This window comes from Oenanthe melanoleuca, chromosome 1A (genome assembly GCF_029582105.1).
Source record: "Oenanthe melanoleuca isolate GR-GAL-2019-014 chromosome 1A, OMel1.0, whole genome shotgun sequence".
NCBI lineage: Eukaryota > Metazoa > Chordata > Aves > Passeriformes > Muscicapidae > Oenanthe > Oenanthe melanoleuca.
This window is the reverse complement of record NC_079334.1, coordinates 60,915,964-60,941,659: the sequence shown is the minus strand read 5'-3', so window position 1 is coordinate 60,941,659 and position 25,696 is coordinate 60,915,964. Positions and strand designations below refer to the sequence as shown.

General features: G+C 35.9%; 1 protein-coding gene across 1 annotated transcript in view; it reads left to right on the top strand.

Annotated features, from left to right (window-relative positions):
• PCLO (piccolo presynaptic cytomatrix protein) overlaps positions 1-25,696 on the top strand; it is a 308,509-nt gene that overhangs the window by 8,185 nt on the left and 274,628 nt on the right. Inside the window, exon 3 of the mRNA XM_056516399.1 lies at positions 10,178-11,575. Coding sequence (XP_056372374.1) covers positions 10,178-11,575 — 1,398 coding nt within the window. The remainder of the gene's footprint in view (positions 1-10,177; positions 11,576-25,696) is intronic.

Sequence of the window (25,696 nt, the reverse complement as noted above, 5' to 3'; positions counted from 1 at the left end):
ATGTTAAGATCTCTGTGGACTATTTCTTGATTACTGTTCTTGCTGTAATTCTATAACATAAAAATTGAATAGAAAGCAATATTAGGACTTCAAATGAATTTATTTTAATCTGATTTTTGTGGTAGGTTGATTTATTGCTTATATATATCCTTTATTGCTCTGCATGGGAATAAAGCTTCATGTGACTGTTTGATCAGCTTCTTGTACATCCTGATATGCTACTTATAAATTTGCATAGTAATTGGAGGTTTGTTTTCAGTACCAACACTTCCATCAATTAATGAAAATTCAAACATAGTAGACCTGGCACCAAAGGCTAACTTATGATAATCAGAAGGAATATTTTAAAAACTTTTCTTTTCTTGCTTTGGTATTAATTTAGCTGATCTGAGATGCTCATAGGAAGAAATATAGATTACTACTCTATTTTGAACCTGATAAATTTATGTACCTGTATATTTAAAATTGAATCAAATAATTTCTGAAATTGGAAAGGTGCTCTGGATATGATGTAGTCTAAACTTCTACTCAAAATAGTGACACCTAAAGCAGGTTTGGGCCAGTGTTGAATATCTCTAAGAATGGAGGCTTGACAGCATTTTTGGGCAACCTGTGTACTCAGTACCACAATGGTTTAAGGACCCTGCTAGCTGCTTGTTTTCTTTCCAGCACATATTTATTTGTAGCTACCTGGTAACAAACAGCAGACTTCTTTCATCCAGCAATATGATGTTTTGATTTTTTTTTTTTTTTTTTTTTTTTTTTTTGTTAAAATTGCAAATTTAAGCCTGAAAGACTAAATGCAGTAACCATTGGTAGCACTTTGCTTGGTTTAGGAGTTTAATGTCTTCTTTGAGTTTAGGGAAATTGAGGATTGAGATATCTGGCATTGAAGCCTGGACTGGAAAAGGAGTGACTTGAACATCTCTGTGCAGAAACTTCAGAGCATCTGCAACTAACCAAGTGGCCATATATTTTTCAGGGTCTACATGAGGAAAGGTCATTCTGGACTGTTAGTGTAAAAAAGATACTTAACAGGCAAGAAATGTGATGTATAAATACAAAAGTCAATGAGAAAGTTGTGTTGCAAACCTTTGCCTTCAAATTCTGCCAATGCTTTTAGGCTAGAACTTCTTACACTTATTTGTGAGTGCTGAGTTGTTCATGTCTGTAGTGTGCTCTTGGAGTTTCTCGAAGCCTCCGTTTGTTTTCCTTTAAAAGCTTCAGATTTCCTATGGAATTGGTCAACAACTTTGGTGTGCTCAAATGAAAAGGTTTTGGGAGAGAGTTTATGTAAGAAGATTTCCAAGTATTTGGAAATTCTGTGAATAACTACTAGTTTTTGAAGTGGGTACTCTGTAAGTGTGAAATTCAGGACTTTCAGACAATAAATACAGCTGCATTTAAGACTAACTGATTGCATACATATGTAAAAGCAGATTTGAATTTCATATTACACATTGAAATAAACACAGGATATGCATTTATTTCATGATGAAATCATTTCAGAAAATGAAGGTATTGGACATCTAATTTATTCAGCTATTAGTTCCAATCTCCCTACTCCCACTCAGACTTTTCTCATTTGCTCAGCTTTGCACCACCAGCTGTCTTGCTGGAACTTCATTGTGGGTTTCCATCTCCAGTCTGCCATTGAAGTGTGACAAAAATCACATCTAACTTTATTACTGAATGTTGGAATCAAAGTTAATAAAACATCCCCTAGCACATACAAAAAGTTCACTTATTTCAGCTATCAAGGTTCTTACTTGAGTTATAATCAAATTTTACTTCTACTTTGTTTCCTTTAATTATTTAGCTTATTAACAAAAGTTTCAGATTCCTTTTTTGCAGTACTTTAACAATTTCTCCCATCTATCAGGAAGACCGTGGTTTGTGACTTGATTAACAGTTTTCTTGCTTATGGTGCAACTTTTTTCTTTTTGCTTCTTTTATTTTAACTTCTCCTGAAGTATTATTGAACCACAAAAATCTGTGTTACCGATGCACTTACTGACTTTACTGTTGTACTGACTTTTTTTTGCCATGTTTCATTATTCTGGAATCTTGCATTGTGCTTTTCCCATGTCCTTTATAACTACTGATTTATTGCTTATGTTAAACATTACTTATGAGGAAACAATAATTTCAAATTGGATGTGGGGAATGGAAGGCATTTATTAAGGAAAAGAAATTGACTTTTTTCTCTAAAATTCCCTTTGTGCAGTTGCTGGAATTGCTTTCCTAAGACAGTCTCCTTACAAGTTTCTTACAAGGTAGCTCAGTCTCCAAAACTAAGTGAATATTTTTTTTTTCGAGTGAATAATTTTTCCAATGTAGATCTTTGTAAATTTCTGGCTGATCCTGGAAAGAATTTAACAGGCTTTAAAAACTGACTTAGGAAGTAGATTGCATACAGTGTAAAGCCATTATAAAATGTATATTTAAAAAATAATTCATTTTATTCATTTAAACCTCTATTTAAAATTCAGTAGTACATGCACTGTATCTGTTTTAACTCACTAGAGAGAACTCTGTAACTTAGAGCAGAAAGTGATACCTGTATGGCCACAAGGTCAGACCCCTTGAACAGTTTCTCTGAACCATCTGACATTGCAGTCCTTTTGGAAAGAAGGATGGGTGGTGTCTTGCTCTTGTAAAGCAGTCTGGAGAGAAAATTCATCGTACATAAGTGTTCAGTAACATATGTCTGTCTAATCTGTCTAGGTATTCATACTCCACTCATCACCATGGCACATGACTGCCTAGCAACAGTTGCATAAAGTAATGGAAAAATTATATAAGCAGGTTTGAGGACTGATACTCTGTTCCATTTGCCTTTCATGTATATCAGAACCTTGTAGGAAGTGTGTATTTTAGTACGTGGTGGCTTATTTTTTCTATTTTTTTTTGCCATTTTATTTTCCCAAACCCAATCCTGTGAGCCATTAGCAACAGAAACCAGCACTTCCTCAAAAAAGATTAATCCCATTAGAACATTCAAATAGGAGTAAGCTTTCTGAAAATGAACACATACCTCTTGAGGAAAAAAGGCAAAAAGTATGAACTCCTCTAGTTAAATCTAAATGAGGAGTGCATATGCTCAAGAGCTGGAGTAAATTTTCATTCCCTGTGAACTATTTATTGGAAGACTCATGCAACACAGACTGAGCAAGGGTTTAAAGTGCAATGACAAAGTCATTACATTCTTTATGATGGTGATCTGTAAAGATGATGATCAAGTAGAGTGTTAATGGTGGACACTTGGCTGTGTGGGCTCTGCTCCTGGAGCCCACCTGTGCATATGTGGGTTCCTGTCTGCTGGATGGTTTTTGAGGAGGGACTATTCTACATGAATTTAATCTACATTAGATCATATTTCATTATTATTTTGCTGTTCCTTTAAATAACCATTTGAAATTCACCTTGAGGTATAATTCACCAGGTATAATTTTATACATAGATACTTAATGAAAATTGTACATTCAAATAACATGAAGCTGTGTATAGATATAGCATTTGTTTATTTGCTGAAAGTTCTCCTAAGTGGAGATAAAGTGAATTCTTAAAAATATTTTATTGTTTCTGATTTTTTTTTCAAAGAATGTGTGTGTACCAAAGCTGACTTAATCCTAGTGGAAAAAAGAGGAGGGATAAAAATTCCAAGAGCAGGGATAACAAACCCCAAACAGCTGAATATCTCAAAGTGGAGTGTATGGTTTCTGATTAAGTAGAACTTTTTACTGGATTGCACGTTTATTTTTTAATTCAACATGAAAAATTTTAACTCAGTCTGTTGTTGTAACTCAGTTGTTATTGTAAACTTTTGTGAGGGAGGAGATGTCTATTTTTTCACCTTTTTTGGTAGGCTAGAAATTTTCCGTATCAACTGTACTACATACTATTGCTTTGATTTTTTTTGCTTTGTTTCTGCCTCTCTTTTTATTTGCAATCATATCAGAACACTTGCTTTTAAAATATAATATTTCAAATATTTATAATTATTCTTAGTATTTGTATTTTTTTTTAAATTAAAATCCTGAAGCTCTAAATGTCCTAAACAGACTTGGGCATGAAGTAGGATCAGTAGCTATACAGAATTTAAAGTCAGAAACGCATTAATTTTCTTCTGTTATTTTCATTATTTTTAAGTTGTACAGGGAGAACAATATATAATAGTTTAAAATAAGGAAGGTGACTGTAATTCTTGTGGCGAATCCAGGTACATTTTACTTATACTCACAATAAAAGGAATAGAAATTTCTCTATTAAATCTTTGTTCATTTCATGACAGTAAAGGAAGCTGTTGATTGAAGTATTCACTGTGGTTTGCAGTCTAGAACCTGCAGTGTTGTAGTAGTACATAGGAACCAGAATGCAACTTAGACTGGAAATTATATATGAACAAAGATAAAACTGCCATCACTGTGGGTAGTGACATGCAACAAAATCTTAAGTTTTTTAATATCAGGGAACATAGCTTTGAATCTGTACACCCTATGTGAATTTGGTGGGGGTGGGGAGTGATATAAGGGTTATATAAGTAAAGCAGAAAAAACTAGAAAAAATAATCAAGGACCTAAATCTGATTATCAGCCGTTATAATCATCATAAGTTGTATAGAAATGAGTCTTTAAAAAGCTCCAACAAAACCCAAGACTTTTAAAATTTTTTCAAAGTATTAATTTAACTACCAGCTCTTAACTGTGCTACAGTAAAGGGAGAAGAGTTCTGTAAAACTGATGGACTTTAATCCAGGTTCAAATTGATCAGAGAGCAGATGCAAACAAGACTTGTTTAGTTGTCATTTAAAGCCATAAAAGTCTGAAATATTTGCTTTAGTACAAAGAGTACTTGGGGTGTTCCAGAGTTATTAACACTGCAATTTCTATGCAAATGGAGATTATTCACAATTTTTGTGATGAAATGAAGTTAGTATAGTTCCTATAGTTCTGCTCCTAGCCACAGCTGCCACAAAGACATTTGGGAAAATTGTAAAGGTCCTCAAGTAGAAAGGTTATGGAAGTACAGATATTGTTTCTCTCCATGGAATATTCTTAAACAAACTCCCACATGGTTTATGCTTAGAGGAAGACTGTGTGCCTACAGTTCTGCTTTACTTTAAGGATTAGGTCTAGAAATAACAGTGATGGCCTGTGGCTTTTTCCCTCCTTTTTTTTTTCTTTTTTTTTTTTTTTTTTTTTTTTTTTTTTTTTCTTTTTTTTTTTTTTCTTTTACATAAGGGGCAGAACATAGAGGCAAAACCCCTCTGCATGGGGAACACTGTCCCAACAATTTAATTGAGCAATATTCTACAATATGTTGGAGTGTTTTCTCATTAGTCCAGAAAGCTGGCCCGTCCAGTTTTTAACACAAGTAAATAATAAATTAATCTGCATAGCTAAAGATGTCAACTGCAGTCAGCCATCTGCGCCAGTATTGCTGTTGCTCAGCAACTGTAATTTACTACTATGTGAGGCCATGTGATGTGGGATGGTGTTTGCTGGGCAGCCACTGGGCAGCACAGCCCAGCCCTGCTCTCACCAGACAGCTTAATCCTTTTCATGATTCGCTCAGTGCAGCACAGATGAACTTTGTTAACCTTTTCTTGGCCACTCTCTCGATTTGCAGTTAGATTTTTTTTGTTACTCATTCACGTGTTTCTGGCATATTAAATCGCAGTGCAGTTGATGAAAGCAATGAGCATTTGTTGCATTACTGCATGATGCAGTGCACTGAGCTCTGTTTAAAAGTCCTTTTTCCTTACTATGTGCATGAGGCTCATATCCTTGGCTGTAAAAATCTAGTTTTTAGATATCCTGAAATACTGAATAAAAGTTCAAAAGATTATGTTCACTATTTTGCTTTATGATTCTAATTATGTAAGCTATAAAGTAACAGCTCCCCAAACATTCATATTTCATATGCAAACTATAGATTTTTGTGTTGGTAATTTAAGCAGAGTAGTGGAGTATGTTTTAAGATTGTGATAACTGCATAATATAATTCATTCAGTAGTGTTTAGTGGCTTAAAACAGCTAAGTAACATTAAAAAGTAGTTTTGCAGTATGTCTATTTAAAAAGTTTGCACTAGCATTGGTTTAGTACCAAGCTACAGAGCTTGTAACCATTGCTGTGGTTTGTGGAATGGATACCCATGGACCATGCTGCTGACTAGGACCTAGTGTTGTGTTTGTGAGCATCTTGAGTCAGTATTTCCTGGCAAACTCAGCATATTCCTGAAAGGAGGGTAAATATGTATTTTGTAGTGATGATGTGTTTGCCTGAAATGAGGATCAGTTGCATACTGTGTACAATTGTTAAATGTTTGGTTCGGTACAATTACTTTGAACAGCTGAGGACTTATTCATGGAAGGGTGAGGTAGAAGAAAAAACTTTGCTCCAGTATTGCACAAGCTTCTTTAGAAGATATTTTATATGCTGATGTACCAATTTAATTTGGTTTGTGATAGTTGTTTTTTTATGTTTTTTATAACAGGATTTTCTGGTTTAGTTTCTTGTCTCAGAGTATTCTACCACATTGCATGAACCTGCATAAAACCATATGATTGAGCACTTTATTTTTCATGTTTCTTTCATCATCTTGGCAAAAATGTCTGCTAAGAACCAAATCTGGATTCGTCACTGCTCTTTGAAATTATCATGGAACAAATATGTTATTGTGTCAATAAAGCTTTGGAGCTGAGCAGTGTCAGCAAAGTCCGTTTACATATCTCTGGTAATGTAAAGGGATGTTAATATTTTATATATGTTTTAAGTTTCTTTTTATAGCAGCAAATGGCTTTTCTAAATGAGAATGAGATCCATCCACTTGGAGTGCAGCTCTGCTCTGCAAAAGGACTGTTAACATGGCTTCTGAGAGCCACATTCATATTGTTTGCCAGTAGTTATTATATGAAATATGTTCAATCTGCAAGTCAAAATTTATTTCTCATATACTTCTGGAATCACAGAATCAAGATAGATTCCCTTCCTCCCCTACATCATCTGTAGGGATAGAAATTAAGCATGCCAGGCAATGCACTTGCTGACAGCTTTGCTCTTGCTTTTGATGGGTATGTGTGGTTAGAACAACTCTCAACCATTTTTGAAAAAATGAATAGACACTGGATTGCCTTCAACTGTGTTGGCTTTCTTTGGGATAGGGAGAAATAATGATCTATAGTTGCTTTTTGTTATTAGTGTCAACTCTTAGCTTGCCTTTATGCATTAATAATCTATGGAATGTAGTGTTATAGTTTTCTTCAAACTAATTCTCCATTGATGTGGTTAGTAAAATACCAAAGGAATTAATTTGATGTGTCAAGCTAGAAAAATTGATGCTGTGGTTGATGAGTACATAAAACACAGTTTAAGTACTTTTCTGTTTTTTTGAGGGCATTTAGTTTCTGCAACACTTAGAAAACAGTGCAGCAATTTTCTTTGCTCAGGAGTTGAAATCTGAACAAAAATCCTGCATGAAATTTGTCAAGTTTACTGTCCTAATTATGACACTTGTTAGCATGAGTCTCAGAATGAAGAAAATCACTTACAGATTTCTTGTAGAACTAAGACCCAGCTCCCATCCCAAGATAGCTTGGGTTTCTCAGCATCAAAGAAGAATCTCCCTCCCAGACAGGAATTGCTAAAGCTCACAAGTTCCTCTGGAAACTTGTTTTTTAATCCCACATAAAGGTATTAGAAATGTGGAGAAAGAAACTAGGCAGTCATAGAACTGCGGCCCAGGAACACTTTTAAGGATAGAGGAACATTTGTATTTTAGGTATCTGCACCAGCAGTAATCATCTGTAAAAATGTGTAAGAGAATCTGTATTTAATGGAAACCCGTACCTGTTAAAACTTATGGAAAATCTCTGTAATTCTGGTAGAACAAACAGGAAAGAATTTGATAGAAAACTGTATCACATAGCACATTTCATTTTGAACTCCTGCTGTTCCAATCACAGGACTATAGTTTATGCAGTTTTGTATTTATTTGAAGATGTGTGTAACCTATAATGACTTGAGCATTTTGGTACTTAATTCCTCCTACTAAAATACATGGGAGGAATTTTATGTTTAAACCAGAAAGATTTTTAAAAAAATATAGTGAAGTGAAACTTTGTACATTTTGTATTTTAAAGTTCAGCCCTCACAGGATCTTGTCTTTCTCCACTGTAGAGCAGAGCCTACCTCCCTCATATAAGGAATCCTAGTTACTTTGCCAAAGCCAGACAGCTGTGACAGCCTGGTCCTTGATTACAGTTAAGCCCTAGAAAACCCTTAAGGATTAATCCAGAAATGGTATTAGTATGTATCTAATTAAATTATATTAGTAGTATCTAAAATCAGGTAAGGGGAGTGATCATTAAGCAAACAAAATGGGAGTTCAGCTAAATGTAATCCTTGCTCAAGTCCTCTGTACAGGTCTGAACTTAATTCCTTTCATAATTCAAAGGAGAGATTAAACATGTGTTCCAGGTTTTTTTTCAGTTGTTTTCCCTTTTTAACAGTCATTTGCTATATGGTTTGCAAGTAGAACAGAGAATTGTTTAAACAATCTGAAAACATTGCACTGAAAATGGAAGATAAGAGCAGCCTTATTATGAATGGATCTTTACAGCTGAGGCCAGAAACTGTCATTGCTTTATGAAGCTGTTAGTAATAGTGAACTTATATTCCAGAGTGTGTTTATGCCATGTTTATCAGAATAATGGAAATAACTGTGTTTTAGGGAACTGCATTTAACTCCTAATTTTTGCTGCTGCAAAAATACAAGGCTGGCAAGGCACCCCAAAGTAATGAATTCCTTGGCTCAGTCCATGACATCAGAGTTCTTTCCTTCCAGTGAGCTCCAACATTACGCAGACAAAATCTTTCTTTGCATGTAGTGCCTCTAGATTTCCATAGTATAGTAGAGATTTCATAGCAACACAGAGTCATTTATGTTGTAAAAGATCTCTAAGACCATTGAGAGCTGGGTGAGAAACAGCATCCACCCTTCAGGGAAAAGAGACTGGTGTGTTTTCTTCTACTTGCGGTTCCTCTCTGCAAATGCTGTAGCTGCATCCTGTGTTTCACACAAAGACTAAAGAATAGGAGAAGAGCTACAGGTGAGCTGCTTAAATATCTGCTAGCAGGTGGAGGCCCATGGGACTCTCTACCATATTGAATGGCATTTTTGCTGCCTATAATGTTTCTGCTAGTGATGGAAAGTGGGGAAAGTGGCACGTGACCACATGTTTTAGGCAATTCGATTCTTTCTCAGGTGGTGAAGCTCTGCTTTTCTGCCATCAGAAGTATGGTTTCTCTCTCTTGTAATACTGCTTGGGAATGTTAAAAATGTTTTAAGGTTCACTATAATTGATGAGAAACATGAGTAAATACATTATTTGCATTATTCCTTCTCTGTGTGAAAAGAGGGGCCCATTGTATAGAGAGGTACAGTAATTACCCTGGAAAATTCTAATGACAAAGGAGATTTGGGAAACTTAATTATGGCTCTTGAAATACCATCAAGGCTCAGGCAAAGCTCCTCACTGATTTTGGATGAATACTTCCCCCTGAAATTGGTGGTAATTCATAAGTCTGTGTTATACCTGATGCCCATTTACACACCTCTGTGTGTGTATTGTAATTGTATTCGTTGGATAGATATGTCCTGGCAATACCTGTGCTCTGTAATTTAAACCATTACCAAAAGCATAAGCTGTATTAAGAGCTTGATAGATGTATGCTTAAAGATAATTATGCATTTACTGTGTTTTAATTCTGATTATTGTTTTCTTTCAGGACACTTGATGTGTTAAACTATTTTAGCAGTATTTGTCATTATTCTGGCAAATCATTTCTGTAAATGAATCACTGGGTCCCATGAAATTCCAATGCACTTTTTTCATTCTGTTGGGTTTTTATCCTCCAATATTCAGCTGTGTGCAAACTGAATGTGAAGCCATTAGAATCATGGGCTCAGTGATAGCTTGATTCACAGCAATGTGGAGAAGAATGAAAATATGCAGCTGTGCATGTTAATTGCAAAACACTATTAATGATATTTCTCCCTTTTTACATGGAAGTTTAAAATATTGGAGCAAGTCCTATAATAGAATAACTTAATATTATGTTTTTTTAATTAACTTTGTCTTACCTTTATTATTATCGCCTTTATTTTTTTCAGATCAGCGAATGGCTCTGTTTAAACTGCCAGGTGCAAAGAACATTAGGAGGTGACCTAGCACTTGGTCATGGTCCTGGGCCACAGCCACCTGCACCCAAACAGAAGACACCCATTCCACCTTCAATAGCTAAACCATCTCCCCAGCCACAGCCTGTTCAAAAGAAAGATGTAACCCCAAAACCTGATCCTTCACAGTTACCAGATTCGAAAAAACCTCCACCACAGAAAAAGCAAACACCTTTGCCTGGGTCTCCCCCTGTAAAATCAAAACAACCCCGTGCAGAGCCCACCGAGATCTCCCAGCAAACAGATAGCACACCAAAATCTGATCAGGTCAAGCCAACACAGGCTGAAGAAAAGCAAAAACAACCCAGTGTACAGAAGTCTGCAGCAGACGCCGTATCTACTTCTACAGCACCAGAGCAGAAGCAGGATTTGGCAGGCCCCAGGCCTCCAACTCAACAGAAAGCGACAGACTCTCCAAAGCCTGAGCTCGCAAAGCCACCGCAGGACACACATCCAGCCGGGGATAAACCAGATTCCAAACCTATTCCACAAGTGTCCCGGCAGAAGTCAGATCCCAAACTTGCCTCTCAGCCTGGGGCTAGACCAGACCCTAAAGCTCAAAAGCCTGTTGAGCCAGCCCAAACAAAGGATGATCCTAAAAAGTTACCAACAAAACCAGCCCCAAAGCCTGACACAAAACCAGCTCCCAAGGGCCCACAGGCAGGGCCAGGAGCCAAGCCAGTGCCAGCACAGCCAGCACCTCAGCCCCAGCCCCCACAGAAAACTCCGGAGCAGTCAAGGCGTTTCAGCCTTAACCTGGGAGGCATCACTGATGCCCCTAAGCCTCAGCCTACAACACCACAAGAGACAGTTACTGGGAAACTCTTTGGATTTGGAGCTTCATTCTTCAGCCAGGCCTCAAATTTAATTTCCACAGCGGGTCAGACAGGGTCTCAGACATCGGGCCCCCCTCCTGGTCCGGCAGCAAAGCAGCCCCAGCCTCCAGCACAGCCTGCAGCCCCTCAAGCAGCCCCCAAAGAGGCTGGACAGGCTCAGCCTCCTCCAAAAGCTGTTCCTGTAAAGAAAGAAGCCAAGCCTGTTACGGCTGACAAACCAGAGCCATCAAAAGTGGATAGTGTTTTAACTAAAGGATCTGATTTAGAAAAGAAACCTGGTTTGGCTAAAGATAGCAAGCCTCAGGCTGCTGAAGCTAAGAAACCTGATGGGCTGCCGGAACCAGAGAAAGCTGGACAGCCTGAGACGTCTTGTCCCCTTTGTAAAACTGGACTAAATATTGGTTCTAAGGATCCCCCCAACTTCAATACCTGTACCGAGTGCAAGCAAGTTGTGTGCAACCTCTGTGGATTTAACCCAATGCCGCACATAGCTGAGGTAAGGTGGTGGAGTCTGTGTTTAGCCTGTATTCCTAATATGTGGAGACATGAGTAGCTGGTTTTTAACTATTGAACTGTTAAGAAATTTTCTTGAGCATTTAATCATCTGAAGTCTTTTAAAATTAGGTATGTGTCGTAGGAAACCTAGTCACTTGTCATAGTACTTCTGATGAATTTTTGGCATATTAAGGAGGTCTGGTAGAGGTGGTTGCTAGGGCCTTGAGACAGAAGCAGATACAGTTTTGAACTCCTTTGAAACTTGTGCTACTATGACACAGCAAGCTACTGTATTGAGTCTGTTATAAGCTTTTTCTTATACTTCAGCATTGTCTCCTAATGTGTGCTTCTTTGACCAGTGTCTCTGATTCAAAAAACTATTGAATGAAGAAATGTTGTAATGCTTAGTTATTGCCCTTCCCTCCTGTTTAATACATCCCTAAATTTATTCTATTAATCTCCTTCTGGCTCTGGAGTCTTTGCATGTGCTGATGCATTCATTAGGAAGGTTGAAGTTTGAATGATACCTGTGTGGTGAAAGATGTAATTTTTTGGCATGAACAATATAAAGCTCACAAAGTTACTTCATTCATTAAGGACTGTCACATGGAAAGTGCTTTATCAGTGATTGCCTGAGACAGCTACTCATATTTAAAAGAAATACACAACTTATTTTCAACGGTTTCCTCACATTGCGTGTTTTTATCTGCTTCCTTTCTCCATGTAATTTTTTTGGCAATGGGATTTGTAACTTTATACTAGCTTAATGGAAAGGTGGAGACACGTCTTATTTGCCCTATGAATTTAACAAGTTTAATTCAACAGAAGGAGACCATCTAAAAATACTTGTGAGCAGTTGAAATGTTTAAATTGGTCTGTGCAGCAAATGAGGACTGTGGAAGTTGTGTTCTGCCTTTTTAATCTGAATGAATAAAATAAATAAATGACTGCCAGGGTAAAAGGATATCACATTTCTGTCTTAAGGTGAGAATAAATGTGGGAAGAAATAGCCTATTGCAGGGAAAATATTGCTTATGATGTTTGCATATGCCTTTGTGTATCATTTTCTGAAATATACTGTCATTTAAGAGGTCTTTTTCCTAAAATAATAAGCAAATTTTATCTAACACATGAATATGTTTTCTAATGTATTTGTGGTCATTTAAGTCAGAAAGAAAAGTATGAAAATGCAGAAAGATTAATTAGCTATTGAAAATTTGGATTAAATTGATTTTTAACATTGGTTATGCACTGAATACCATCCAACACACACATACTCCATCATTGTCCAACTCTGGGTACACACACACACTTATATGAGTTTGATTGTGAAAAATGCATATGACTTTCTCCAGGGACACTCCAGTATGCACACACAGAGAACCATGGAAAAAAGATGTGTCAGTTCTGGTGACACAGTGCTCAAATGCAGTGCAAGCCCAGGTGCATGCCTTGGCTTCTGCAGAGTTGACTTGGTTGTGATGGTGTGGGACTGCCTTGTGGTGTGCAGATATGTTACCTTGATTTCTTCTGGTTAAGATGAGAAGGCTTGTGCTCTGTTTCTGTTATTCCATCACTTTTTTTTTCCTTTTTTCTTTTTTTTTATTTTAGAAGATTCCTTCTCTTTCTGCTCTTTAGAATATCCAGAGCTTTAAATATGAATGATTTTCTTTAGTCTGACTTTCTCAAGCCTTTCTTTGTTACTCTTTTGGCTCCTGCTTGCACATTCTTCTTCCTTGTACTACACATTTTCACCTCTGTCCACATTTTCTGTCTTGCCTTCTTTTTCCTACTCAGTTTTACTAGAAAGTGGCAATGTACTTTTCCTTCACCATAGGAGGTGGTTTTCTTGGCTGAGAGCATCCTGACCTTCCTTTTCATAAAGATTGGACTGACAGAACAGGGAGCTCATAGCTTCATCTCCCAAATGTATTGTGTAAATATTGTATTTATAATCAGATAGCAATTCTGTCCCTGGATGCACAGTGTATAGTATATACCTTTTTACATGGCAGAACATGATGGTGAGCAAATAGTTTATGCTCACTTGCATACTCTTTTTGTCCACCAAATTGTTCTAATGTTTTCAGTGTTGTCTTGGAGGTTTTATTTGCTTATTTCTTTCTTTGGGAGTTAGGAAGGAGACATTTTTTATATTAGTCTTTCTTGTGGTTTTGTACCTAATTCTTTTACTTCTATACTGTGCATTCAGATAAAAAATGTAATTCCAGAATCTATATGCCTTTTTGGCCCTAGAAATGATTTTGTATGAACAAACATATTGCATCTTAAACATTATCTTAGTTTTTCTTTGGGGATCCCAGCTGTATTCTGAGAGTTGCTTATGTGTTGTCTACATTTTGTTCCCTCAGTAATGGCTGCAAATGAGTGGAGTTTTATTGACTGGGTGATGGCTGAACCCCTGTTGCCAACAAAGCTTGTATTAGGCTACATAATAAGGATCAGTCCAATGGAACAGGGAAACCAGTGTTTCATTGTCAAATGCAGAAGAGCATCTAAACCCCATGGGCACTTCTAACTTAAGATTCTCAGCAGGGAATTTTTTCCAGCCAATGTGCTGCTGGAAAGGCTGAGAGTACTTTAAGGGGAAGAAAGTACTTTCATACAGTGACAGTTACTTGTTTTTGCCTGTATGTGACAGAAATAACTTTCAAAAAAAGTCTTTAAGCTGCTGCAGTCAGTCCTCTAATAACCCCTCTACTGCAGAAAATATAGCTAGACTCTTACCTAGTCAAAATCAACAATACATTATTTACTTCAGTGAAATTGTTTTGATTTGTACAAGCAGAGAATTAGGCTAGAATACTTTTTCTTAAAATGAGCTGATTGTTCTTTTTCTCCCTGATTTGTTGATACAACAGTCAAACAGTTATTTACTTAAAAGGTAATTTATCCATGATGCAAACAGCCACAAATGATTAAATAAATGACACTTGATAGACTTCAGAGACCCACAGGACCATGGGAGCCCTAGTGCATTAGCAGACTCCTTATTCTGCCATTTGCTCAATGGGGAGGAGAACTGTTTACTGGCTCTGTAATTAGCTTTCCAGCTCAGGTAGTTGGAAGCAGCTCTATTTTTAGTAACAAAGCACAAGATTACAACTGCTGAAGCCAGAAATGAAATGTGTGGCAACAACCATTTTGTGCTTTTAAAACTCAGTGAACTGTTCAGAATGTTGAGCAGGAGCAGAGATGGTTGTCTATAATGTAATTAAGTATGTTGAGGTCAGGAATGTAGAACCTGTGATAAATTAATGCAATAATAAAATGTTTAAAAAATGGTTCAAAGCTAAACTAAGGAAAAATAAAATAATCCAGATTTTTAGATTCTATATGGGCAATATGAAGGAGAACATCCTAACAGAATCATGTTATAAACAGAAAGAGCTGAAAATGTGTGTATGTGTGACTGCACTGATGGATTTAATCTAATAGAACTGCCAGGAGAACAATAGAAGCACTTTTTAGTCTACTGAAAATTACCTGGAGAGGCACTGGGAAGTAAAGAATGCTCCATGTGTGAAATAAATTACTGGGGCTACAGAAGGGAAAGAAGCATTTTGAATGATGGAGAACAGGGAGAACTGGGGAAGGGCAGAAGAGACATCATATCTCTGACTTGGTAAGGATTTGTTGTTTGAAAAAGATGTAATCTGTTAGGGATATGATCAGAATACATAATATAAACAATTTTAGTAGTATTTCTTGATATGTTTATTATGGCACATGTAGCCTGTATGAAATTGTATTGCTTTGATGGATATGATGACAGGAATCAATAAAGCTTCATGGTTTCTGTCCAATCTAACTTCTTATATATATATATTTTTTTTTAAGTTGATTTATAACTTGCCAAAAGAATGTACATGTTTTTCTGATAACTCATTTTACCACTCGTACTTATTAGACTTAACTAAATAAATAATAAATTCTTGTCCCCACAGACTGTGGAGAGAAGGAAAAGCAGAATATATTTTTTAAAGTAAGTCCAGTGCTATTGTTAAACTCCATATTATAGCCAGGTGAAAAATTGGTACCTTGCTTTTCCAGTATGAACCTCTAGAAGTAGCAGTAAATAACATTTTGGAACTGATATAAGCCTCTCTGCAGATAAAGGGAGTGATTTTGTGATGGCATGGTATCTTATACCATAATACCTGGATACATCTTGGGTTTTTCTACCTCCTCCCAAAATCCTGCAGAAAGGGTACTGGCATGGGTGAGTCAGCACCCAGTGTAAATAATTCTGCTAGATTCTGTTTTTCCAAGACTTCACTGATATGTGAAATGGAGTGACATCCTGAGCAAGTGTGCCCTTATACTTCAAAAGTAGGCTTTAAAAATAATTTTGAAAGTTTAAATGTGCCTTGGACTTCTTAAAACAAGTGTGCAGCAACATTACAAAGTAATAATCATGTATTATTCTAATAAAAATCCCTAAAATAGTGTACTGCACCATCTGAGGTGACACCCATTGCCTATCTTTAATCAATTAACAGCTCAGTACTGTCAAGTATTTCCTACTTGAGAAAGCTCAGACTGCTCTGCAAACTGGCAGGTTTAGCTCCTGTAGGAAACTCCTCTCTTCTCTCTTATGTTTGGTGATGTGTTGTTTTTGAAACAGATGGTGTCTGGGAAACACAGTGAAGAAGAATTTGCACTAAAGAGACAAAGAGAAAAAACAATCACTCCTTTCAGTTGCATAATTTATCTTCTCTACTTCTTCCCTCTTCCTTTAAAGAACCTTTTAAAATTTTGATTGTAAGAAACTGAATGCTATTACTGTTTAGTAAAGTAACTAAATAATACAGAGCTAACATAATGTACTCCCTAACATTTTTGAAAATTTTATCCATTAAATGTTAATTCTTTATAATTGAGAAAATATTAAAACTATTGCTAATTATTACTTTGAAAGACAAAATCTGTCATTGAAAAACCGAGTTCATGTTAGATGGTTAAATCCCAGTATATTTCTTAAATGTCAGAATGAAATTAATCTCACTCCAAATTAGGTATCTTAATTTCCTATTTAACCTATTCAATATGCATTACAGACAAAAATATTAAAGTGGAAATATTTTTCATAGCAGAATGACTCACCTCTTCCAATTTTCCCATTAAGTGCATATATTGTGTGTATACAGAATAGAAGGGCTAATATGGAATGACTCTTTGATGACTTAGTCAAAATTGAACACAGATAAATATTTTTTAAAAATGTAATGTCTGAGTTCAGTTTTTAAATAAGGTTGAAGAACTTAAGCTTCATCAACAAAGTTAGATTTCTGTGTTTCACATTTGCAGAGGTATTTAAATGCTTAAAGACAGACTGATACTTGTAAGGATGTTAGGAGCTTGTGTTCTTTTCTGATACCTGAGCTAATCCTGTTCCAAAAAATCAGAGGCCTGAACTTCTGGTTTCTGCAGGTGGCTTGAGCTGTTCCTTTTGAGAAGTGTCAAGCTTCTGTTTAAACCTTTTTGAAGTCCATACATGGAAACCTCTTGTGGGGCCTGATTTTGGTGTGTTTTTGAGAATAGTTCAACCAGAGGAAGTACTGCTTGGCACTAAGCATACCAGCTATGGCTACTTTAATAATTAATAATAATAATAAAGCTGCTCATGGTCAAGTGTGATGTGGTGGTTGTTTGCTAAATTTATTTCTTTTTCAATGGTATTATATGCAAAATACAGATTTGCAAATAGATGTGACTTTCTTAGCTCAGGTCTGTTGCTGCCAAGCTTTCTGTCTCCCAATTTCCTCCAAGATCTTGAGTCTGCACTCAAGTTTCAACAAAGTGAACCACTGCATTCAGATCACCTGGAGTAGATGTCCTGTGATGGTTTTGTTTGAATTCCCCATCACTGTAGAGGGAAATGAAAGTATGCTTACTGTGTCACAACTTTTTCTGAACAGATGTATTGCAGTTCAGTGGGGCTGCTTGGTCCAGATCAGATTATACACTTATGCAGTCTCATTTTTTAGCAGTCAAGTTTTGATGGTTATTTCTGAATGTGATCTTGGGATGATATTTGAAAGCAAGGCATCTTAACTCTCTGTGATTATTAGTCAAGACATGAGTTACAAGATTGCATTCTTGTTGATTTTCCTTTTCAGTATTTATGACCATAAAATTAGGTTTTGTTTTTTCCCCCTGAAATTAAATTAAAGGAGTGAAGATTGGTCTCATTGCTCAAAGTAATACTGTGACCTTTGGAAGGACTATTACCATGATTAATTGCCTGCTATTTGTTTCCTTTATTCTAGTCCCTAAAAGTTTCCAAATTACCTCTCTGAACAAAGAACTCCATTGAAACCAACAATGAGATATAGACATAAAGCTGTGTAAGGCCAGATGGCTTTTATTAATGTTGTAATGGCCACTGATGGTGTGAAATCCAAAGGGATGTCTACAGCAGCATTGTTGCTGGCACACACAGCTCCTGTCTATCTGGCTATTTTTCATCTACTTGGAATTCATTTGCAATGAGTTTTTTATTTGCATACACTTATTCCATCTTAGATGCCTTTGAATTTTGAAAGATAAAATGCTTAGGTGAGCAATTAATGCAGAGCTTTCAGTGTTGATTTTTGTGTGTAGCTTATTTTTCTCCTCTACAGATAGTTTATAGACTAGTGTATTAGACACAGTCAAGCTGGAGTCACAAATCTGAAACAGATTATCAGGAAAATTACTGACCTGGCCTTGAGCCAGGTGATTTTCTTCTCTGTTACTTCATTAGAAATTTGGTTGGTGTCCCATTATTGAACGAGGAAGAAATTTTTGAAATCTAACCTGGTATTAACTGTTTGAATTTTTCTACTCAACTTTATAATATTAATTTAAAGAGGATTTATTTATTGAGATAAAGGTATTTAATGTTTTTCTTTTCCATTACAGTATAATACATTTTTGTTCAGGCATTATTGAGAAACAAAAATGCTTCCTTTAGAGACTTTTAATATTGCTGTGAATTTTAGTTAATGTTGATACAAGTACCAGTGATCCATCTCCAGATTTTCTTAAGCAAACAGACAAAATCTACTGTATGTTAAGTGCCTTAATTTTTAGGTTTTTTTTGGTGACCAGGTGAGACATTACATGCTATCTGATCACATTAATATGTGGAGACATCATAAGTTGTGTGACCATAAAAATATAAAGCATTTAGCTTTTTGTAAGAACCCTCACATAGTTTTGGTGTTCTGATAGATTCCCCAATAGGGGGGAGCTTCAAATGAAATTTTTTTTTAATATTCTAGGAATGTGATGAGCTGATGCTCTTCCACAGAACAAATGCTATAATAGCATTTTGAAAAGTATCTGAGGATTTTATATATCTGAAACCAGGATATTTTTTCCTGAATAATTTTCACTATGATTGACTGTAGTAGGACCAATAGATATTGTATTTAATAAAATTCTGAGAAGAGAGTATACTGTCAATTTAAATATTTCCGTATATTCTGTGGTCTCATTTCTTGAAGAACTAGGCTATTTATGTTAAAGAAGTTAAGTTCCAATTCCTGCATATCTTAAAAATTTCATGTTATGTTTCTGCCAAATGTTGTCCCACCACAACATATTAGTAAAGAGAGGTCAACATTTCACACAAAGAAATCCTATAAAATCCCCTGTTTGTCACTACTGTGGGGTGATGTTAAACTTAATGGGATAGCATGAAAGTAATCAAAGTAGTTTTGCAACTAATTTTGTTTGCAAGAAGTGTGGCCAGCTGTAAAAATAAAAGTTCAGATGTAAAGGAAAAGATGAAATGAGCAAGAGATAGTATTTACCTAATTTCTGTTTGAATTCTACACGTTAATATTTCTCCCTGACTAATGAAAAGATGGTGTCATTTAAAGAGTGGTCAGGAGTTATTTTTAGTTTTGCTGAAATGCATATAGTTCAGTGGACCAGAATGAGAACAAATGTGACTTTAGATGTGATGTTATTTAAATATTAAATTGATTTCTGCAGTATTACTAAGAGCAAGGATGCAGGCTGAGGGGAGCATAAACCATTATACAGTAGTGGAAAGGCGATTAGACTCATGCCAGTAAGCTGCTGGAGATGCTGTCTAGCAGCTTTTGAAACAGGAGGTCACAGTCTGATGTTGAATTGGGGGATTAGCTGCTGCTGAACTATTCTGGCTGAATTTTGCACAAAATGCTGTTAACTGGGGGAGAAGGAGGCCAATATGTATTTTTGCATCACTAGGAAAAAAAAAATAAATAAAAGCCAGTAGGCTGTATCAGTCTAGGATACTCAGTGAGAAAAATGATAAGGTGCATTAGTTTTCCATCTGTGTTTTGGAGGTTAATGAAATTACTCAGTGAGGTAACTTAGGCTTCTAAGGACAAGACTGAAAGACCATCTGGTGGTCTTCTGTTTTTAGTAGGTTAGTAATTTTCTTTGTTGTTGTTGGATTTTATTTTTGTTTTTCTTCATTTTTTCCTTAGCAAACAGCCTTCACATTGGAAATGGTCCACCTGTCGTGTACAGAGATTAGAAACTGAACATATGAAATCTTGTCCTTATGTGTACTTTTATAATGCATATATTTACTTTTTGTAGTTACCTTCATAATTGTTCTAAAGACTCCAGATGCATTTATAATATTTTAATACTTTGGAGGGATTTCTGACCACTTTCCTGATGTCCAAAAGGAGTATATTGTTGTGATTTTTTGTTTGGTTTTGCAATGGCATTCTCCTAATTGCTGAAGATGTTGACATAACTCTGATCCTCATCATTATTTGTCAATGCAAATATCTGATTTTTTTTGATGTGTCACTTCTGTAATTGATCTTAAGCTTTGTATCTTCCCTTTTATAGGAGAAAAAAAAAGATGCATTTCTGCTTGCTGACAAACTCCTAGCTATTGTATTCAGGATACTAGTTAGCAACTATATTTTTATACATTTAGAGCATGATATTAGATCCTTTACTCTCTAGATAAGCTGTCAGATAAGTCTGTTCCTCACCCTCCCCCAAACCAACACACCAGCTCTTAACTGTGTACATAAATACTATTCTCCCACAGCTATTCAATGGGAATTTTCACTGAAACATTGAACTCTGACACAGTACAAGAGAACCAGCCTGGGCATATACCCAACTTCAGATGCTCTCTTCTTGCTTTTGAATTACAGTAGGAAAAAGACTGCAATGTTTGAAATACCTATTATTTCTTAAATATTTTTCATTTTAAATATGCATTAAATATTTTTTTTGCTCAAAAGGCAATCTGACACTGAACATTGGATAAAACAGTAAAGTTTACATGTGTTCTACCTTCTGGCTCTTGTTTTTTGGTGTTTCATAGAAGAGTTTTCTATTTTTCTTTGAAAGTCAGAAGTGGACATTGGATTAAAATTTCAGCACTATCTCTAAAAGTGTTTGGATTTTTGTAAAGTTTAATAATAGAAAGGGAAAAACTCAGAATAAAATCAAACTCTGCTTAGATTTTTTTTTAAGTGTGATGTGTTTTCTCCTTCATATGGCTCAAGGTTGATGTCATGGTATGGCATTTGTGAAAATGAGAAAGTGGGGTTTGTACTCATTACAGAACAAGTTAAACAGGAGTACCTCTTTCATGGGTTTCTGTAGGTGCACCTTTGTGTCCTACAACACACTTCTGTTTTTCCTGACAGTCATAGCTGAGAATACCTGTGCTGTGCAGTGAATTTATCAAGTCATGAGCCCAGTATATCTGGGACTCAATTACACTGTTATGCCAGACTTCTAAAGAGGAAGAGTGCTGCCATTTTTCTTCTATATCACCTATCAGCAGAAGGATCTCCTGATCAAAATGATCTCTCATTGGATTTGGCATCCTTTAAAATACTTTAGCTCTGCTGCTTCTTCTCCAGACCTGTAAGAATTGTGTTACTGCTCTGTCACCCTTCAAATGACAAATGTGGTCAATGTTTTATTTGTGAGGTGAAATGAATGCACATTGAAGCTAAAGGAAATTGTGTTTGAATCCATAATGCTTTACATTTAGTTACAGACATAATTAGAGACTTCAGTAAAATTCATACTTGTCCCACCCCTTGCTTTCTTCTCTATGCTATTGGTAACTGGAATCAAGAAAAGTTCAGCTTCAATATGGCGAATTGGCCTGGTCCAGGTGTTGGTCTAAGGTGTGATGCACTTCCCTAATAAGTTCCTTAAGCACATTTGAGTTTGGTCCTTGTTGTCTTTCCAGGATAAAATGAAGATGTATTTGATGCTGTAAGGATTGGTATGTTTTAGTACCTGTAAAGGGCAAGGTGAAACTCCCTCTACCTACAAGTCAGAGTTGATCATCCTGCCCAAAGCAGGGTCAGTTGAAGCAGGTTTCTTGGAGGCAGTTAGGGTTTGGTTGGTTCCAGACTTGGACACTCCACAACCTCTGTAGACAACCATTGGCCACCTTCCTTTTTTTCTTTTTAAGTATTTTCTTAAATTAATATTTATTTGAAGGAATTGGACTCAGATGAACTTAAATGAGTAAATTAAATGCTTTGTATTTGAATTTATGCTAATCTGAATTTTTTTATGTTCATTGGATATCATTCAGGAGACTGTCTTTATCCTTTTTTCACTCTCCCCTCAGTTATTTGCAGACGTTGAGGCAACCTTCCTGAACCTTCTCTTCACCTCCATTTTTTTTTTTCTTCATTTCCAGCTCTCTCAGCTTCTCCTTATATGATTGATACTCCAGATTCTTCATGACCCTGTACTGGACTTGTTTGAGTATTTCCATGTCTCTATTTTACTGGGAAGCCAAGAACTAGACAAAGAAGTCTCTCACCAGTACAGAGTACAGGGGAATGAATAATCACCTCCCTACATCTGCTAGCTATGCTCCTTAGACATAGGGACACTTAGACTGCCCAGGATGTTGCAAGTGTTTCAGCATGGCATTTGCTCAGTGCCTCCCCTTATTTTCATACCATGCCCAAGGGCACAGAATACAGGTGTGATGTCTTCCAGCACCGTGGCAGAAGGGTGAAGTGAAGCACTTTGCTGCAAGCACAATTTACAGAGGAAGGAGTCAGTCCATGACCAGTCCGTGCTAAAGAATACAAACTCTAAACTGGCCATTAGTCACATCACTGAACTTCACACAGAGAGTGGTTCCATAAAGTGCAAATTTTGGATTACTATGATGTACCTACAAAATATGTTCTAGCAGGTCTTCTCCATGGCATGTGTATATTGACTTCTCTGAGTTATATTGATGGGTTCAACAGTAAAAGTTATAGATACTGTTTTGGAGGAAAGGAATGGTTAAGACAGAATCCAAAATAAAATTTCATACCATGCTCCAAGAGTTGAACTTTGAACCTGAGCTGTATGTCTGGAATATTTGTATTGGAATCAGTTTAGATAAATGTCACTTTCTACATTCTCCTCTTCCTAAATCAACTTCCTTTCCTTACATGCTGAAAGAGTTGTTTGTATTTCAAATTATTTTCTTCTATTAACTATGGGTCTCCTTTGTCTTGTCATCTTTTACACTAATGATTTTCATTTTTTAAGTGTCTCTTTTTTGCTCCAAGCATTGGAGGAGGAAAAACATGCAGGGTTAATGGAGTAACTTCAATATTTAGTAACTGGTTTTCCAGGTGAAGAACTTCTGTTGTTGCATCTTGAATCAGTATATGCATTTTGTAAACTGTAAGGTTTTTAAAACACTCTGTAATTTACAGAGCTTTGAAGCATGCTGCAGTGAAAAGTTGTTCAGTAATTATCTATTTTCTGAACCTCTGTGCATGTGAAAACAGTTAATCTCTATGTTCCAATAGGATTTATGAGGTGTTTCAAGCTCTCTAAATTTTGTTTGGATGAATTATCCATATAGTATTATTAATTCTCTAAAGCACATTATCTATATTTCTTGATTTTAACTCACTATTTAAAAGTTAGTCATTTTCCTTTTAGATCCAGGGATATGACATCAGAAATGATGTGCTCTCACTAGAATGAAATTCTGCAGGAGCAGATATTATAAATTCATAATTAGTAGCAAACAATTATTGATACATTATAATTATAACAGGAATCAGGGTGAAATGTTTGGGTCTTCATCAGCACACAGGATATAATTTCCAGAGCATGTCAAGAAAAATTTACTCTAATTTTGTTTCTGAGTCTGAAACTATGATAGTGATTGCATTTCTTGGATGGCTTTTCCCCCTCAGTTTGCTTTATTCCAATCCACATGTTCTGTCTTTATGACTTGGATTAATTCTTTGTGCATGGCAGGGTATTAATATCCCTTTAAATTAGTTTCTTATTGCTTACATAGACTGTATAAAAAGTGGCTTCATAGTCCCTGAGAAATCGTTGAACAATGCATTGAAAAGGATTTAGTTCCTTTCAGTATTAGTTTGTATATCTGTAGTAGAAAACAGGAAATCAAGGTGTCCTTGCAATGGCAATTCAGTTTCCTATGCACAGGTTCCTGTCATTATGCATTGGAATCTTATTTATGCAACTCAGGAAAAGGAATGCCAGTAGATTGACACTGTTTGATGAAGGTCATACTTTGAATTTTTAAGTACAAAATATGGACTTGCTGATAAACTAGAGTCAGGTACTAGTCAGAAACTAGTCATTCCCCTGGCACACCTTCTAAGCCCTTTCAGATTTTTGAATGTACCTTATGTGTGCAGTTTCCATTCACATAAAAATATTTATTTCTGCTGACAGGTCTCATCTGCTGTTTCCTTGGCATCACTTATTTCTCTGCACTTGACTTCAAGTCTGTATTAAAACTGTCTGAGAAGAGATACATCTTGAATTTTGTGTTTGTAAAAATATCACTGCTATAGTATCATTCTTCCTCTCCACTTTTTATTTTCAGCCATTTAAAGCAGTTATTGCCTGTTTTTCTCTTGATAGTGAAGTTAAACGTGTGAATGTCATATTTAACTACCAAAAAGTAAGATCCATCTTTTTAAACATTAAGAGAAATGAAACAAGGCAAGTGGAAGGAAGGTGGTGACAGAAAGACAGTGATTTGGAAGTTAGTGCAATAAAAACTAATAAGTCCAGTTAACAAAAGCATATTTCCTTGCAGTTATATTCTTTATATCTCCTGAATGTAGCAAACCAGAAACCAGTGCTTCAGCATGGAACAATATAGCAGATGGAATTATTTTTATGCAAGTATTAAAGAGAAGGGCTCTACATTATCTCTGTCATGATTTAGTTTTGGGCTCCAGTCCCTATGCTGTCTATTATTAGCATCATAAAACATAATGGAAGTATTTAGAGATTCAAATGCATAGATTCATGATGGATTTCACTTCCTTATGTATCTGCAGATGGTGTGTATATTTTTGCATATTGGATTTTATGGTGGTTAGAAACATTTGATGGGGTAAATGTAGGGAAGTGCAAAGATTCATTGCAAGTGATTCATTCAGAGACTTATATGTATTTTTTGTAAGCCATTTGGTTTCCAATGAAGACTCTGAATCATTATCTTAGTTTATCACTTCTTACTTTTTTTGAACTTTGATGAAACTTTTTTCCTTGTTCAGTCAAAAAGGCTGGGAGTCTGATCTATTAAATGCTTGGATGTTTGATGTTGAAGGATTTATCTATATATGACCACAATAAAACCAAGTAAGAACTTGTAGTGCATAAAAAGAGAATGCAGGAGGACCATTTTTCTAAAGATTTTGATTCAGACTCCATATGAACACTCTTATGTAATTCTAATTGAGGCAAGTGAAAGCAGTGTATGTTTGAATTATTCACAATCAGCAAATATAAAGACAAAGTCATGGAGATTCAGTCACAGGAATGGATTTCAATGATCAGTTACAAGTTGATCAATTCAATTAATCAGTTTTTTTTGGTTTTTTTCCCTGGGCTTGAGGAGTTTAAAAGCTATGAAATTCCTAGAATCAGTTATTGAGGACAGGCTTTCCTCACACTATCCAGTTTTTAAAATTTCTTCATACAGGAAACTACTAAAAAGGAAAGATGAGTCTGTAAGTACAGTATGGAGAGTGCTCACCAGCAGAATTGTCTTTTGCAGTGGCTTTCCTTCTTCATCAGTGGAAAGTGTACAGAACCAGCAGCTTGCAAT